The sequence below is a fragment of the Taeniopygia guttata genome, chromosome 23 (assembly GCF_048771995.1).
Source record: "Taeniopygia guttata chromosome 23, bTaeGut7.mat, whole genome shotgun sequence".
Taxonomy (NCBI): domain Eukaryota; kingdom Metazoa; phylum Chordata; class Aves; order Passeriformes; family Estrildidae; genus Taeniopygia; species Taeniopygia guttata.
Window position 1 is genome coordinate 3,585,697 of NC_133048.1, and position 12,516 is coordinate 3,598,212.

The 12,516-nt window shown below is 68.1% G+C and overlaps 1 protein-coding gene across 1 annotated transcript; it reads right to left on the reverse strand.

Moving 5' to 3' along the window:
* Nucleotides 1-21: 21 nt before the first annotated feature.
* On the reverse strand, nt 22-11,123 carry CRYBG2 (crystallin beta-gamma domain containing 2). Its single transcript, XM_072917864.1, has 20 exons — nt 10,878-11,123; nt 6,184-8,158; nt 5,218-5,265; nt 5,021-5,139; nt 4,680-4,854; nt 4,462-4,601; nt 4,238-4,364; nt 3,935-3,970; nt 3,727-3,854; nt 3,439-3,565; nt 3,012-3,154; nt 2,805-2,931; nt 2,681-2,713; nt 2,475-2,587; nt 2,264-2,393; nt 1,857-1,996; nt 1,650-1,773; nt 1,023-1,181; nt 545-704; nt 22-442 (listed from the first exon to the last, which is right to left on the reverse strand). Exons 1-20 carry the CDS (start codon nt 11,102-11,104, stop codon nt 354-356), a joined length of 4,320 nt encoding a protein of 1,439 aa, XP_072773965.1. The 5' UTR covers nt 11,105-11,123; the 3' UTR covers nt 22-353.
* Between the last annotated feature and the right edge of the window lie 1,393 nt (nt 11,124-12,516).

A 12,516-nucleotide genomic window follows, 5' to 3' on the forward strand; every position in this document is an offset into this window, starting at 1 on the left:
CAAGGACACCAAGCACCCGGGCAGAGCTGGCCCAGACAAGCAGGGCTGTATCTTACACACGTACATAAATACAGTTCAGGGGGAACAGACACTTGTGGGGAGGGGCCCTGCTGCTCTCCAGAGGGTCCCACGCTGGCCGTGTCCATGGGATCCTTCATGGACCACCTTCAGGCCTCCTTGGGAGGGAGGTGGGGTGGTCCCCCCGTGATGGGTGGGTTGGTGGTCATCCTTCACACCAGCAGCTGGGGCAGAGAGGTGCTCGGGATGCAGCGTGGGTGGGCTCTGAGGCGTCCTACCCCAGTGTGGGGGCGCTGGCAGAGCGTCCCCGTCCTGCCCCATGGCACCTCTGCCCCTCACAGCACCTGGATGTCCCAGAGCTGCGTGGGTCGCTCATCAGCCGTGTCCCAAACAATGGCGTGGTCCCGGTCGTAGCTTCGGCCGCCTGCAGAGCGAGGGGGAGGTTTGGGGAGGGCGAACCCCACTCCTGATGGAAACACCCCATTTCTGGGCATCCCTGGGGAAGCAGCCTCTGTCCAAGCCTCACCCTTGACGTCGAGGACCATGTCCTCGAACATCTGGCTGCGGATCCGTCCCTGGGAATCGACGCTCCAGGTCTGACGTGGCACCCGCGTCTCGGACCACAGCACGGCCTTGGCGCCCTTGCCAGCCGGCCCGATGACCTGCAGGCTCATGTTGGGGGCCACCTGCAAGGACACGGAGGGAGGGGGTCTCCCTGTAGGGCAGCTGGATCTGGTGGAATGTGGGATGAGCAGGAAGACCCCCTCAGCGAGAGATGGGGGTGATGAAGGTGACAGAAACTCCTCAGGAAAGGCAGAGATGGCTTCCCATCTCCAGGGCAGACTCGGGGAGGAGAATCACCAGATCTCTGGGGACAAGGCTGGGATCAGAGGCTGGGAGAAGCTCTTATAAAGCCTGGGAGATGGCTGTGGGGTGGGGAGTGCCCAGCAGGAGTCCTGCCCCGCTCCCCTCGGTGGCGCTGGCTGTCGCAGCTGAGCTCTGACCTGGTTTTTGATCAGCCCGTCCTCGTAGTACCAGACAGAGCTGCTCTGCTCGCTCAGGCTGGAGACCACCACCCGCCCCGCCTTCATGTCCTCCACGTCGTCGGGGACCGAGAGGAAGAGCTCCAGCTCCCTGCTCCTGATGCGGAAATAGATCCGTCTCTGCAAGAGAGGAACTGGTGTTTGCACCCCAAAACCCGGCTGCCTGCCCTCCCCACCGGCTGGGGCTCTGGGAGGGGGGGATCCTGCACCCCTTGGGGGGGTTCTCCCCCTTGTCCTTCCCCCAGGAGATCCCCACGTGTCCCCAGGGCGATGGCTGTGACCGTGACCTGTCCCTCGTAGCTGGCACGGGCACGGCTCGCCGCGCTGGGATGCCGTGATTTTTACGAGGCACTTACCCACGGGGAGCGTTTCGCCACAAAGGCACCACTCCCAGGGTGGGGGACGGGAATCTGGGGTGGCAGTGCCGAGCTGGTGGCACCATTCCCATGTCAGAGCTGTCACTGCTCCTCTGCAGCTCCCCCAGCCCAGGGCTGGCAGCTCTGTCTCCGTGTGAGCCTCACGTCCCGGGGTTTGGGGCTCACCCCACGCGGTGACACGGCCCTGTCCCCTCCCAAAGGTGACCCTCACCTGGCGGATGGGGTAGAGGGACCCCACGTGCTGGAGCCCGCTGTAGGTCAGCCAGTTGGTGATCTCGGTGCAGTCCAGCAGCCACTGCCGCCCTCGGAAGTCGCCGTGCTCGCACAGCACCCAGCTGTGGGGACAGGATGGCACGGGACAGGTCACAGGGCGGGCAGGGGACACCCACGGGGTGCCGGGGGACCAGGGCTCACTTACATCCCTCCTTTGACCCGCACCGACAGCACGTGGTTGTTGAAACCCTCGGCCTGGAGACTCCGCACTTCGGAGTTCAGCTCGATCTCCTTCCCCTCAAAACACTCCAGCCCGTGCAGGAAGATGGAGGGCTCCGAGAAAAACTGTGGGGTGGGGACAGGGGGGAGTGAGGGTTCCTGGGGTGCAGAGCCAGAACTGGGGCTGCCCGTGAGAGGGAAAAATGTTCTGGGGGCATCGGGAAGGGAAGGGAAGGGAAGGGAAGGGAAGGGAAGGGAAGGGAAGGGAAGGGAAGGGAAGGGAAGGGAAGGGAAGGGAAGGGAAGGGAAGGGAAGGGAAGGGAAGGGAAGGGAAGGGAAGGGAAGGGAAGGGAAGGGAAGGGAAGGGAAGGGAAGGGAAGGGAAGGGACTCACCAGTGGAACTCTCTTCAAGGAGCGGATGGCGGTGGAGCAGAGGCAGCCCATGGCACTGAGCGTGGGGTACTCGCCCTCGGACAGCACGTGCTGCTCCCCGGCAAAGTCCTGCCCGTCGAGCAGGATCCAGCTGGTGGGGAGGAGCATTCCTGCACTGACAGAGCCACCCCGCAGGGCATCCATCCCTCCCCCAGCACCCCCGACACCCTACCTGCCCCCACGCACTCTGCAGGAGCGTGGGATGAAGCCTTCGGGCAGGGCCTCCTGGTCCTCCTCAAAGGCGACGTGATCCCCCAAGAAGTCGGGCTCTGAGAAAAGCAGGATCTGGGGAGGAGAGCAGAGGGGCTCGGTGAGGGGGCAAAGCGTCACCACCACCCCACAAGGGGCTGCGTCCCCCTCCCCACCACCAGCGCTGACCTTGGAGACGAAGTGCAGGTTGTGTTCCCTGACCTGGAGGCAAACAGAGCGGGGCCGGTGGGAGTCTGGCCGTGACACCCACGGGCCGGGGGGTCCCGTGAGGAGGGGCTGTCCCCTCCCTCACCTGCAGGATGGGCTGTGCCGAGGCGATGCGGCAGTCGGTGGCCCCCCAGTCCTCGCAGTTGCGGTACACACCCTTCTCCAGGACGTACTGCTCGCCAGAGTAGTTGGGGCCCTCGTAGGCCACCCAGCTGCGGGGAGGGGGTGAGTGCTGGCCCGTTCCCCCCCCCCGAGCCCCCCCAGTCCCCCCCAGTCCCCGTCCCACGCTCACACGCCGCTCAGCACGTGCACGGACTGCGTGACGCTGCCGTAGCCGGCCAGCCGCGTGTCGGGGAGCGCCTCGCTCAGCTCCACGCTCGCGCCCTCCTCGAAGTCCATGGCCTCGAACAGCACCAGCGCTGGGTCAGAGAAGTCCTGTGGGGACAAGGAGCCCCCCCAAGCCCCACAGTCTGTCAGGGAAAGGAGCTGTGGGCTGGGCACACGCACAGCCGGGCTCCTGCATGCACTCAGGCACCCCGGGGAGGGTGGGAGCAGCTGCCAAACCTTTGCTTGGCTGATTTTGGGGGATCTCAGGCCGTGCCCAGCTGCCTGACACAGGCAGGCACGGCTCCCTTTGGGGGGGAGGATGGGGTGAGGCTGCCTGGCTCTCTGTGCCCACACCAAATCCATTCCCGAGCCATTCCCACCCCTGCCCTCACCGTCCGGATCAGCCGTAGGGACACCAGCTCCTCGCTGTAGCCGCCCCACTGCCTCCAGTCCTGGTACTCGCCTTCCTCCAGCAGGTACTGGTGGCCACGGAAACCTTCCTTCTCGTAGCCAACCCAGCTGTGGCACAGGCAGACACGGGCAGTGAGGACTCCAGAGGATTTCCTTGTGCTGGGGCGTGGGGACACCATCCACAGCCTCTCTCCCAAGTGACCCCCAACCATTCCACAGCCCTTCCCAGGGGTGACCATCGCCTTCCCTGCCCTCCCCATGCCACTCACCAGCCCCCCAGGACACGCAGGGAGCCCACGGTGGGCAGCGCTGGCTCGGACAGGCGTTTTAGGTCATAGATGTCTCTGCTGATGGTGAAGCTGCGGCCCTGGAAAGCTGCAGCTTCATAGATCAGCACCTGGGGACAGGTGAGAAAGGTGAGGAAGGGACAAGGTGGGGTGAGGGTGGTCCCAGGGCTATCCCAGCACCAGAGCTCACCTGTGGCTCACCAGGTCTCTCCACCACGGGGCAGCCCTGGAAGGAGAAGGAGCCCCAGTGAGGCTGAGGTGGCATTGCAGGGACATCTGCTGCCACCTTTTAAAGCCTGAGCTGCTTTTTGGGTTGTTTTCGTTCACGAAGCTCTTTTGAAGCTTTCCCTCACCCCTAACCCACAGGAGCACTTTCCAAAGCCACGCTTGGCCTGTTTCCACACCGTGATCTCACTGATGGCAACCAGGAGCTGCCAGAACTCACTGACACCTGGATACAACCCTGGAGCACACCCCGGGCACCAGCACTCACCAGCCTGATGGGATGCATGGAGCAGATGGACGCATCCTTTGCTCCCCAAGCCTTTAAATTGGGGTACCCGCCCGGCTCCAGAACGTAGGGATCATCATCAAAGAAAGGCTTGGAATAAAGCAGCCACCTGTGGAACGGGGAAAGGCATCACCCCCTGCTCCCATCTGTGCTGGAGCCCACCCGGCAGCCCCAGCCCAGCCCAGCCCAGCCCCGGGTGTCCTCACAGGCCCGAGTGGACGATGATGGAGGCGGCTGCCAGCGCCTGGCCCCGCTGGCGGGTGTCCTCGGCCGAGCCGCTGAAGCGGAGCCGGGCTCCCTGGCCGTTCTCCCCGGCGAACAGGCTGATCTCGGGGCTGCGGTAATCCTGCGGGGACGGGACAGCGGCGTTGGGCTCGGCCCCTCTGCTGGGGGCGCTGGGGGCTGCGGGGGTCTCGGCACTCACCCGCACCACCCGCTTGAAGGAGCCGATGCGGAAAGGGCGGCTCCCGCGGGGCTGCCCGGTGTCCCCGCTGTCCCCGGTGTCACCGTACGCCGTCCAGGGGTTGTCGATCTCCACGTCCCCCTCGGCCAGGACGCACTTGCGCCCGCGGAACCGCGGCTTCTCGTACATCACCCACCTGCGAGCGGGGTCGGGGCAAAACGGGGCAGATCCAGCGTCAGTGCATCCCCGGGACACGCGTGGGTGGGGACGGCCGCGGGGATTAACACCGGCAGGACGGGCGCTCCCGAGCCCCGGGCTGCGGCATCCCCGGTGCGATCCCGCCCTCGGTGTCCTCTCCGTACCCGCCCCGGATGACTCGGATGGAGATGGTGTGGGAGAGCTCCCAGGACGTGGCGTCGGGGACGTCGTCCCAAATCTCCCGTTTGTGCCCCGCGAAGCCGGCATCGGAGTAGAGGATGATCTGCGAAGGGTGACACGGCGGGGAGGTGCTGCCACACCGGCCGGCCGGCCCAGCCCGGCCCCACCGCCCTCCCTGTACCTTGCCAGGTCTTGTGTTGATCTTCTCCGAGCCCTCCTTACCCTCGTGCTGTGAAGAGCCGAGGGGACGGGCGGGTGAGGAGCGCGGGGGGACCTCGGCTGCAGCAGCCATCCCCCTGCAGCCCAAGGGAGCCGCAGCCGCAGCCGCAGCCTCGCGTCTGGCGTCTGCCAGGCCCTCCCAGTGCCCCGAGCAGCCACACCTCGAGCATTCCTGCACTGCTGGGATCAGCGTCCCGGCTGCCCCCGACCCTCCTGGCACCTGCCCGGGACCCTCCCAGGAGCCGTGGTGGCACCCTCCCATCCCCTGACCTCCCACACCCATCCCAGTGCCCTCTCACCACCCATCCCAGTGCCCTCCCATCACCCATCCCAGTGCTCTCCCACCACCCATCCCAGTCCCTCCCATCACCCATCCCAGTGCCCTCCCATCACCCATCCCAGTGCCCCCTCATCACCCATCCCAGTGCCCTCCCATCACCCATCCCAGTGCTAACCCATCACCCATCCCAGTGCCCTCCCACCACCCATCCCAGTGCTAACCCATCACCCATCCCAGTGCCCTCCCACACCCATCCCAGTCCCTTCTATCACCCATCCCAGTGCCCTCCCATCACCCATCCCAGTGCTCTCCCACACCCATCCCAGTCCCTCCCACCACCCATCCCAGTGCTAACCCATCACCCATCCCAGTGCTAACCCATCACCCATCCCAGTGCCCTCCCACCACCCATCCCAGTGCCCTCCCATCACCCATCCCAGTCCCTCCCACCACCCATCCCAGTGCTAACCCCTCACCCATCCCAGTGCCCTCCCATCACCCATCCCAGTGCCCGTGCTCCACCCACGGCCTCTCTGCCGGGAAGCAGCAGCCATAGTTGGGAACAGGGAAGGATGCTCCAGGTTCATCCCCCACCCCCTTCCCACCCCCCCGGGGAAGGAGAGCACCCCCAGTGCTGGATTCACTCACCAGGACGTGGTCGAGGCTCAGGGTCAGGGTGTTCTCTGGCTCCTCGCTGACAGGAGGGACAGAACCAGAGCTCAGGGCTTCCAGCATGGCCATCTCAGGGCCAGAATGGCCACCAGGGCCCAGCCCATTGTGGTCCCCGGGGCAGGGCAGTTCTGAGCCCCCATTGCCCTCGGGCAGCTCGAGCAGGGCGGTGCCGGGGGACACGAAGCGGCTGTAGAGCACACTGTTGTCCAGGCGGGAGTAGGACTTGCCCTCATCGGCTCCAGCCGCCCGCTGCTCCAAAAAGTGGGAGAGCAGCGCCATGCCCTTGAGGACGTTCCCTCGGAAGAGCACGCTCCGCTCGGCCGGGCCCCCGGCCACCGGTTTGGCGTTTTCATCTGCCCCCAGTGTCCCCAGCAGCGAGCCCCCCTCTGCCCACCCTTCCCTGGGCGCCCCGCGGAGGGTCCTGGCGGCTGCCCGCTCCTCGGGGCTCAGGTAGGGGTTCTCGATCTCCTCCTCTTCCTCGCGGGCCCCCTCGGGCCGCGCCGCCGGACCCCCCGCCAGCAGCTCCCGCAGGGCCTGGGGCAGGGACAGGGGGGCGCGGGGGGCCACGCGGTCCTCGTGGATGGGGGGCAGAGCCGCGCAGCGCCCCAGCGCCGACGGCCGCGGCTGCCGCGGGGCCTTGGGCGCCTTCCGCATCTCCGAGGGCTCCATGTTGCGCAGCGTGTCCACGAAGATCTCCATGTCCACCAGCAGCTCGGGGTCCTCCTCGCTCGCGTCCGGGGGGCTCTCGGGGGCTGGGGGCTCGCTGGGGGGCTCTGGGCTGCTCTCAGCCTCTTGGGCTGTGCCCTGGGGGTCTCCCATCGTCTCATCCCCCTCCGGCTCAATCTCAGCCTTTGCTGATGCTGCTGTTTCGGGTGAAGGCTCTGGACCATCGCTCACCTCTGGGGGGTGGTTCTCAGGGATGCTGCCAGCTCCCTGGGGACTCTCTGTCCTCGGTGGCGTGGCTGGAATGGTGCCATCCCTGTCTGCCACGCTTCCCTCACCAGTGCCAGCCGGAGCAGCCTGGCCCCCGGCGCCTGCCGAGGGACGCTGTGAGGAGCTGGCCAGGCTGGTCTGTGGGTCCCCGGGCCTGTCACCGGCCCCCCCAGCTGCCTTCAGCGGCGTGGGCTCGGCTTGTGCCGAGTCCTTCTCCTCGGGGGATCCCTCAGCCAGGAGCCCAGCGGCCTCTGTGCTGCCCGGCGAGCTCTCCCTGCCCACCGCGGGCACAGCAGAGCCGCCGCTGTCCTGCCTGGGGCCGTGTGTCCCATTTGGAGCCCCCCGTCCCTCCGCCGCGTCCCTGCCCGTCCGCAGCACCCTGACCTGCCTGGCCCTGGGCACGGCAGGGCTGTGCCCGGCGGCGCACGGGGCACCGGGTCCGTCCCCGGGAGCCCCCGCGGGACGCTCGGCGGGGCGGGTGGGCAGGAGGGCGCCGTGCACGTAACTCTCCCGGTGCACCGGCACCTCGCGGGGGGTACCGGCCGAGGAGGGGGAGCCATCCCCGCCGGGTCCCCCCTTTCCCCGCTCGTCCTGGCGCCGGGGCCTCTGCGCCGGGGCATAGACCTGCGAGAAGATGGGCCCGTGCGCCGTGAAGTCCTTGAGGAGGCCGGCGGAGGATGAGTGCTCGCGGTGGGTCGGGGCGGTGGGGCTGGAGCCCGTCTTCTCCACGATCTCCCTCTCCCAGGCCTGCAGCAGGAGGGACACCCGGGAGGGGCTCCCGGCGCGGCCCCGAGCGCTCCCGGGGCTCTCCAGGCGCCGTGACACCGGCGGGACCTTCTGGCAGCGGGAGGTGCCCCCGGGAGCGGCCGCGGCTCCCGGCCCCACGCTCAGCTCCACGCTGGAGATGAAGGCTCCGCTCTTGGAGTGCCGGAACGGCGGATCCATACCGGGGGACCGGGCAGGGAACGGTTCCAGTTCCGTGCTGCCGGAACGCCCCGCGCTGCCGGGCTCAGCAGAGCTGCAGGGAGAGAAGGAGTCTGGGAGAGCTGAGAATAACCCCCCGGCCCCCAGAGCAGGACTTTAAACCCCACAGACCTCCCTGTGAGCCTGCGGGACATTTTGGGAGGTGGCTATGGGGCTCCTGGTGGTGTTTGTGCCATCCATCCTGGCACGTGTGGGGTGTGGGGGGCTCCCTCTGCCTGGCCATGCCAGCGCTGCTGGGTCCGGCAGAGCTGGTGGGAGCTCTGGCACACGCCGTGGTGGGCCGTGGGCTGTGCCAGAGCCTGGCAGGGCACAGGGGAGCCTGGCAGGGCACAGGGGAGCCTGGCAGGGCACGGGTGAGTGTTCAGGATGCAGCCAGGCCGTGCCGTGCCGTGCCCTGAGCTGTGGGATGAGTCAGGCGGGCAGCAAGGCTGCGCCGAGTCAGCAAATGCAGCAAACAAACAAGCCCAGAAAACAACAGGGAAGCTGCTCCGTGCGGGAAAGGGCCTGGCTGGGATCAGGAGCAGGGCTGGGGCAGCCGCGGGGTGTGCAGGAGGAGGTGAGACCTGAGCAGCTTCACCCCCTGACCCTTCCCTGTGGCTGTGTGGCAAAGGTGGGATGGCAGCGCCCACCTCTGCAGCTCCACGGGCACGAGGAAATGAACTGGAACAATCGTCCAGAGCTCACCCCCCGATCCCAGATTGTCCCCAGCACAGAGCTCCACGTCCTGGCGTTGGCTGCTGCAGGGTGGGCACCGCTCTGGTCCCCACAGCTCAGGGCAGGGAGCAGGGACACATGTGCCACCTCAGCCTGGGGGTGATGCCAGAACAATCCCTGTGCTGTGGCCACATGCCTGCCCCAGAAGGGTTTTATTGCTGGGTTTGGGATTGGGAAGCAGCTGACACAGCAGCTGCTGGGGAGGCAGCTGGAAGTGCACCCACGTCCCAGCATCTCCCAGTCAGGAGCTGCTCGGTGTCACCGCCCGGCTGGGGACAATGGCAGGGATGGGGATTTGGGGTCAGCCCGAGGACAGGCTGAGATTAAGGTCCCCATCTGGGAATGGGGACACCTCCCTGCCCCCCAGGGCTGCTTTTCCTGGGGGACACCTCGGAGAGGGCCTCATGCTGCAGCAGCCAGGCGGGATGGATCTGGCATCGGCAGGTTGGGTTTTCCCAGGCCCCAGGGGGATCAGGGGGCAGGCGGGGAATGCCGGGTACAGGCAGCTGCCTGCCCCTTCTGCCAGCCCGCCATGCACCCTCCAGATCCTGCTCTCCCCGGCCCAGCAGGTCTTTCCAGAACAGATAGGAAGAGTTTGTGTCATTTTTCCGGAAGGCGATGAGACCTTGTCTGGGACAGGCAGCACCGCTGGAGGCTGGGACCAGCCCGGGTGGGGCTGCACAGCCACATGGGCACAGCTGGGTGCCCAGGGCCACAGCTGGGTGCCCAGGGCCACAGCTGGATCCCCAGGGCCACAGCTGGATCCCCAGGGCCACAGCTGGGTGCCCAGGGCCATTGCATCCGCCAGTGGAAGAGGGATGGATGTGCTGGCCGTGCCCGTGGCTGCAGGACAGCACAGGGACACAGGGACAGGGACGCTGGCTCCGTGCAGCACCGGGGTGCTGGGGGAAGGGGGGACCTGCTGGCTCAGCATCCTGCCTCTCACCTGGAGCTGCATTTCCAAAGATCTCCAGGTCTGTCTTTCCCATCCCACCCCACCCCACTCCTGCAGCTGCCCTGGGCACCCCAGGTCCTGGGAAAGGAGCTCACCCAGAGCCCTGCTCTGCCCCAGCACCACATTTCCTAAAATCATTCCCACTGCAGCAACAAGTCAAGGGCACGAGGACACGAGGACGCAAGGACAAGAGGGCAAGAGCCTGCAGCTCCCTGGCTGCCGCTGCCGGCTATCCCGGCCTGCCTGGACGTGCCAAGCTGGATCCAGTGCTGTTGGCACACCAGGGCACCCAGCACGGCTCTAATTAATCCCCTGTGGCCGAGCCAACCCGCTGACCTCGTTTGCTGCCTCCCGTCGCCCCAAAGGGTCCCCCAGCACCCAAGTCAAAGGCACGAGGTGCTGTTTAATATTCAAGAGAGACGGGGGGGGGCCGAGGGCAGCAGCTGCGGCTGCCTTTGAGCCGCTGACCACGGATTAGGCTGAGCCTCCGGCCACGCTGGGCTGAGCTCTGTCACCGCGGGTGAGAGCGGAGCTGCCACCTTCAGGAGAATCAGGGAGCTGGGCTGGGTGGCTGCTGCACGGGCTGAGGTTGGTGGGAGGGCAGGAGAACCCCCGGCCCCCCTCGCTGCCCCTGCCCCCCACGCTGAGCCGGGTCATGGGCACGGAGGGGGACAAAGGGTGGCAGGGGAGCCCCGCTGTCCCCTCAGCCGGGTGGTCAGGCCAGCAGATGTGGAGGAACCCCAGCTCTCTCTGGCATCTCTTGGGATGCGCTGTGGTGGCAGGAGTTGGATTACAACCCCAGCAGCCCCCCAAATCCAGGGACTGAAGGTGAGAGGGTCAGAGCTGGGCTCAGCCTCCACCTCCCGGCCCCATCCCCCCTCCCAAGCTGTGGTGGTCCTGGGGAAGCCGGGACCCATCCCAGCACCTGCCCAGCCGGGGCTTGGCTCCAGGCACCGGGCGGTCCCCGTGGGTGGCACCGGGGCTCCCGTCCCGCTGCCCCGGCAGCACGGAGCCCTTCCCTGCCAGCACCGGGCCGGCCCGGGCAGCGCCCTGTGCCCGGGGCCGCGCACCGCGCCCCCCGTACCTGCCGGCCGAGGGTCCCGCCGTGCCGTGCCGTGCCGAGCCGTGCCGTGCCGTGCCGTGCCGTGCCGTGCCGTGCCGTGCCGTGCCGTGCCGTGCTGTGCCGAGCGGGCTCGCGGGGCTGCTCTCTGCACACCGCACAGCTGGGCGGACCGGCAGAGTCACCCTGAGCACCCAGCCCTGAGCACCCAGCCCTGAGCACCCAGCCCTGGCGCAGCGGAGGTTTGGCATTCCTCAGGTGCTGACAGCCGGGGAGCCGGTCAGGCTGGTTCCAGACCCGGCTCCCCCTTTTCCTCCGACTCAGCAGCGCCGGGAGGGAGCCCAGCCGGCCTGGGTGGCTCCGGGCCCCCCGGACCTCTATCCCACCACCCACCGAGAGAAGCGCGATGGGAACCTCGCATGGGACACCGGGGACCGCTTTGTCCCCGCGCCTCCGGCCAGCACGGCGCGGCCCGTGGGGCTGGGGGGCCTCAGCGCGGGGTGCTGAGGGGCTGGGGGTCCGCAGGGCTGGGTTGCCCCGGGTCAATCCGCTTCCCGGGGGTCCCAGCGGAGCCCCCAGCACTGCAGGGCGTTCCCGAGGGGCTCCGAATGCGGGGACATTTAGCAGGTCTCGGAGGGCTGGGGTTCTGGGGGGCTTCACACGGGCTTGGGGAGGGAGTGGACATCACGGTAGCCCTGGGCCACCGCGGGAGACCTGACCCCGGGGCTCCGGGCCCCGTCCCGGCAGGGCTGGGAGCGCGGCAGGGCCAGCACCCGCCCCGTGTCCTCGCCCTGCCCTCCCGCTGCGGTGCCAGCCTCAGCCCCGGGCCACCACTCCCGGCTGCTGGCCCAGCCCAGGAGCCTCCCCGGCCACCGCCAGCCCGGCGCAGGTGGCCGCAGTCCAGCTCCGGTTGGGGCGCCCGGGGCCACCCCGCTCTGGGTGACACCGCTCACGGGCTGGGGAAACTGAGGCAGAGCGGAGCTCCCTCTGCCGGGGTCTGGCACGTCCCCGGTCCCCTCCCGGGCCTTTCGCCAGGACACCAAGGGTGGCTGAGCACCCACGCGGGGACCCACTGCCGGTCCCTGTGGCTCGGGCACGGGAGCAGGATCTGCCCCCCGCGCCCCTCCGGTGCTCGCAGGAGGGGCAGCGATGGGGTCCCGGCAGCCCCGGCCCGGCTGGGTGTTGGGGCGGTGTCGGTGCGTGTGTTCGGTGTGTTCGGTGTGTGCCAGGCCGTGCCAGGCCGTGCCAGGGTGGGTGTCCGCGCCGAGCCAGCGGGAGCTCCGTTCTAACCCCGCAGCGCTCAGGCAGCGCTGGGGAGGGTCCCCCCGCAGCAAACCAGTTCCCCGGGCACTGGAGAAACTGGAGGGACACCGGGGCGAGCCTGGGCTTTGAGTCACTGTGTGCGAAGGGAGGGACACGGGCACGCCGGGGACGGGCGGGGTCGGGCTCAGCCGCAGCTCCCGGGGGGGACACGGGGCCGGGGGGAGCCCCGCAGCCCCCGAGCCCTCCCCGGCTGCAGGGGGGTCCCGCGGCATCGTCCCTGCGGGCGGGGGGAGTGGCAGATAAGAGTGCAAAAGGAAAAGGACCCCCCCATGAGCCGTGTCCCCTCCCCCGGGTGAACACCGGGTGGCTGTCCCCGGTCCCGGGGGGAACGGAGGGCTCC

Coding starts and splice junctions, on each gene's coding strand:
- CRYBG2 (XM_072917864.1), bottom strand. CDS start 11,104: ATGCCAAACCTCCGCTGCGCCAGGGCTGGGTGCTCAGGGCTGGGTGCT. Junction 5,140..5,217: donor TCAACACAAGACCTGGCAAG/GTACAGGGAGGG, acceptor CACCCTTCGCAG/ATCATCCTCTACTCCGATGC. Junction 2,714..2,804: donor CGGCACAGCCCATCCTGCAG/GTGAGGGAGGGG, acceptor GTTTGCCTCCAG/GTCAGGGAACACAACCTGCA.